The sequence below is a fragment of the Opisthorchis viverrini genome (assembly GCF_000715545.1).
Source record: "Opisthorchis viverrini unplaced genomic scaffold opera_v5_673, whole genome shotgun sequence".
In the NCBI taxonomy this organism is placed as follows: Eukaryota; Metazoa; Platyhelminthes; class Trematoda; order Opisthorchiida; family Opisthorchiidae; genus Opisthorchis; species Opisthorchis viverrini.
The window spans coordinates 107,534-112,156 of record NW_008752325.1 but is presented as its reverse complement, the minus strand read 5'-3'; the positions used below and the strand labels follow the sequence as shown (position 1 = coordinate 112,156).

Here is a 4,623-nt window from a genome sequence, read left to right as displayed (position 1 = left end):
TTTAACTTTCCGAAGGGGCTGAACTGATGGTGTATTTTCTCAACTCCCTGGATGGCAGAAAGGCTGTTTGCCAACGTGTGTCATATACGTTTTGGACGTGAGACCGGCTGGTCAATAAGGGCAAAGAAATCATCAGAGCTGTGGACTATATTCATTAGAATTCAAGGTTGATCTCGCTCACTGCTTACGCCAAACAGACGTAACTGCAAATGCAATGTGATTATAAGCATTAAAGTTTGATTTACTCTCGAATCTGCTTTAACATTCAGCACAACTTAAAAATCACCAACATTAATTTGTTGCTTTTGGACACGTATGACTGCAGCGATCAAGGATTTTAAAATAGAATTCGATTATATTCCTTGGAAAGACTCTTTTATTTGGTTGTGAGCGAAATAAATCCTGCACGTCAGGCGCTAATTTTGGGGACAGTTCTAATAGTGGCAAACAGCAAAGCTGATCTTAAAACCCGGATACCTTGTTTGGATTCTGATCGGGAGCATTATATGAGAGGTTGGTGCTAAATGTTCGACATTGATGCTGTGTTTATGCATCCAATAGGCCTGTTCATGGACAATGCAAACGAAACAGCCAGTGGCCGTTTCCAGTGGGTGCATAGTGGGGAAATGAGATGCACAATTCAACGCAAAACCTACGTGAGTGATCGGGGGCCGCTGAAATGTAATATATAATTTTTGATAAATAACAGCGCATCGACTACCAAACCCCATGATATCAGACCCATCGTAATTAGAGTCATTTGTTTCGCCCACAAAAGTGCACTAGAAAACACCGGAAAGCACAAATGCAGAGTTAGTTCCCTAAAACCAAAGAGATTTTGTTAATTACATTAGGTAATTGTTTTTCCCATTCCTCAGGCTAATTCAGTACCCTTCACGTGGCTGCTCAAGGTCAAAGCCTGAACTGGTCTATTTTATACATAAACGGTTTTTCTGTAGTTGATTTGTTCACATACTTTTCTGGGTTTGTTGCTGAAAATTTGTCCCGCTTTGATCTGAACGATATTATTCCCGTTTAATTTTTCCGGTAGCACGCTGCCCTTTCTGTGTCATCCTGTATTGTTCATTTCCAAGCTTTCAAACTAGCCATAAGACTCCTTAATTCTGCTCACGAGCTACTGTTAGCTTCTTGTAGAAACACGGTCTACCTGTCTGTACTGTCTGCCAACAACCAGTCCAATATACTGCTCGATTGCGACTACTGAACAAACTCAGGTGAAGTTCGTAGAATTCGGTTTTGCCGCGATTATTACTGACCGTCCGTTGGGGAAAGAATGGAAGATACCCCCAAAAATCAACATTTTAAGACAATCCTGAAGGTCATCCGTTGGCATTATATCGCAATTTAAATTTCGTCTCAAGTCACGCGTTCAACCGATCAACCGCTAACGCTTGCGCCAAATACGAACTGTGTTCAAAACGAGAACAAATCGAGAAAATTTTCGCCCCTTGTTTACTGAGATGTATGCTTTCGAGGTATGAGTGTGTCACATCATAACTAGCGATAACGAGACTAAATCAGCTTTGTCAAAAGCGGTCGTCAAATATGACGGACAATTTCAACTAGAAGCGTTCAAATGGGTTCGATCCAAATTCCATTTGAAATGCTTCTATGTACAACGGGGACCGCAAATCATTCAAGCTTCGCACAGTGTGAGAACCTGACATTGGTGCGCATGACTGTGCTTCGCTTAGTACAGTCTAGGATTTTAGTGACTTTTTATTTGGTCTTTTCTTACGCTCACTTACTAGTAAATGTAAGCAAGTGACAAGGCTGAGCTACTTCAAAATGTACGATGGTGCCATGAAACAAGAAGTGCAAAGTTTGCAGGTTTCTGGATGTAAATCCACGTTGTCGATATTAATGGGGATGCTTTCGGTCAAGACGGAGGATGTTCCTTTTTCACACGTTGTGCGCCGATGAGATATTTACTTTTATTTGTGATGGATTGTGAACCCCGATTTCGTGTTTGCAATTGAGGAAACTAGCGGCGTAGGGCGTTACTTCCTTGCACCTCTACCGGCGACGGATACCCATAATGTTCGACATGAGTTGTAATACGGCTGGGGCAGTTTTGTGTAAACGTCTTTTCCTTATCTCTTTGGTTGCCCAATGTGTCTGAATTAACGGGTGCGAAATCGCAAAGTTCTCTGCACAAAAGAATCACCTCCGGAAAACTCTTACGCGGTCACCCTCATCTACTTCTTTGGAGTAATTTAGCAGTAGGATTTAATTATGACTGGGCGTCATTCATTTACACTTCGGGTGACACTGGTTACTCACATGAAATTGATTTCTTGCTGTAAGAACAAAAGATTGCTCGTTAAAGCCTCAATCTCACATCTCGCTTTCAGTTGCTACTTTCATTAAATGAATAGGAATTCATGACGGCCAATCAGGCAGATGAGTACATTTTGGGTTTTGAAAGTCTGACTAAGAATCATGTCAGCAAAGTCCTGGGCTCAGGTAATCTTAATGCTGGTTGGCGTGTAAGAGACAACGTCAACCTAGTGTGAGAAACACTAGTACATCTCTGACTGTCTGTCTAAAACGAACTGAAATATAATGCGAAAAAGAGATATGCCTTTATTCATGTTCAGTGCAAGACTACAATAAGGATATTTGTGACCACAATATGGGGTGCAGAAATCACGTGGCAATCATCGAACAAAACGAGTGCACTTACAATTTAAAGCTAAGCTCGTCAGAACACTTGAATCAATAACTTCTGCTAACAGTTCGCCAAATGTCTATCTCAACTTTTCCCTTTTAACTACAGCTATCCGTGCCCCCAATTATGTTGCACCACACTGAATATGTTTTGACTGTAAGTCATTTGCCTTGAATTTAACTGTGCCCAGTTGTCGACGGACAATAGGTTGACTGTCATCACATTTGGTACCCTGGCCTCTTGGTGTGTGAAATGCGGCATACGATTCGTTGCCTCGAAGGATGGGTCGTGGTGACTGTCACTGCCAAATAAGTAACTTAGACCGCAGACTGATGTGCCACCCAAATGTGGCTGGGTGAGCTCCACTAAGCTATCGCGGCTGAACGCGGTGGCCATGATTGCGCTGGAGATTCTCCGCTTGCAGGGTTAGCCGCAGCCTCTGAGGTTTTGTCAATCGGACCCGAAACATGCAGGCTTACCAAATGATAAATGTAACCACTTCTTCTCGTCGATCACTGTTCGAAATCCCTTGTTGGAACTTATAAACTACTCATTCAGGTGCAGTTNTTTGTCGCAATCGGATAAACATTTTGCTTTTCCATTCAACCTAGATTTTTATTTTTACCTTTATAGCTTTACAGTAAATATGATTTTATAATTTATAAAATATTATTATTACTTTGAGCGTTTGAAACACTAGACGTGCTCATTACTTACCGTACTGTGTCATAAAGCATCAATGTTGTTTATCCCCCGTGCATAGTGGAACACAAAGACATCTTTTTGAAAAATATAGACAATACTTGTGAAAACAGGTTTATATCTGTGACTACTTTCCACCAATGCGTATGAATTTTTTGCACCGGTGCCCATGAAAGAATTAGTACTGATTAACCTTAATATCGTAAATATATGTCGAGTGTAACTAAGCTGCTTACATTTTGTCCATCGCTGCCGAACTACGGGAAAAGAACAAAGTGGAGATTACACGCACAGGGTTAATAAGATAAACATTTTGATTATCATCTTATACGGATTAATTTGTGAACAGGATTTCCGCCCTGGCGATCGTAACTTGAGCGTCACAAAGAATGCAGTCGAGTCTACCTTGGGGCTAAGAGTTAAGGGGTTTACACAGTCCGTTTGCATGAAGTGCGTCTATCTGATGTCCCTCAAGCTGTGCCGATACATTTGTCCGCATGCTATGAGTAATCGTTCAATAAAAGTGAGTATCATGAAAGGAAAACATCTCGACCCAGAAAGAGCAGGCGCATCTTCGCTGGAACGTTCGACTGCACAAGTTTAACGGGTGTCATAATATGGTCGAGGATGGGCAAAATGTAACATGTCTGAGAATATACAATTTCTTGCGCTAAATACCACAATGGTAGCTCACGAAAAAGCAAACAGGTTACTCTCGAGACAATGCTCTCGTGAAAGTAATTTACACTGACTTACGATGTCTTATAGAGTTCCATATGCTTTGCAATTCAAAGTAGTTTAATGGTCATACTGAGAGATGTTTTCAGAAATACGTGGAGTGAAGTCAGGCTGCAATCCATTCATGTCACATAATACCAACGATCCAAAGTTCGTTATTGTTGCAGCAGTCAGAACAATACCTGAAGTGACCAGAAAACGGATCCAACCAGAAACCAACCACGGTACATTAAAAGCGTTGGTACTTGCATGGTGCAAGATAAGTATAAATACATGGCGATAACAAGCTTCAATGCAGGAAAGAATTTGCTAAAAATGCACTTCTGACTGACTACACATATTCCTATTTTATTATGGTTTCTTTAAGTAAATTGGGGAGTCGGAAGATGCAAAGAGAACACACAGCCTCAAGTCAAACTTCCGTTCATGAGGATTCTTTTTCAATCGTCAGCCGTCATTCGTTCAACACGAAATGATTGAATTTGAGTGGA

The 4,623-nt window shown here is 41.2% G+C and overlaps 1 protein-coding gene across 1 annotated transcript in view; it reads left to right on the top strand.

Annotated features, from left to right (window-relative positions):
• Positions 1-524: 524 nt before the first annotated feature.
• T265_15618 (hypothetical protein) overlaps positions 525-4,623 on the top strand; it is a gene marked incomplete at both ends in the record, with an annotated part of 95,957 nt that continues 91,858 nt past the window's right edge. Inside the window, 2 exons of the mRNA XM_009178774.1 lie at positions 525-656; positions 2,801-2,848. Of these exons, the coding sequence (XP_009177038.1) occupies positions 525-656; positions 2,801-2,848 (180 nt within the window). The remainder of the gene's footprint in view (positions 657-2,800; positions 2,849-4,623) is intronic.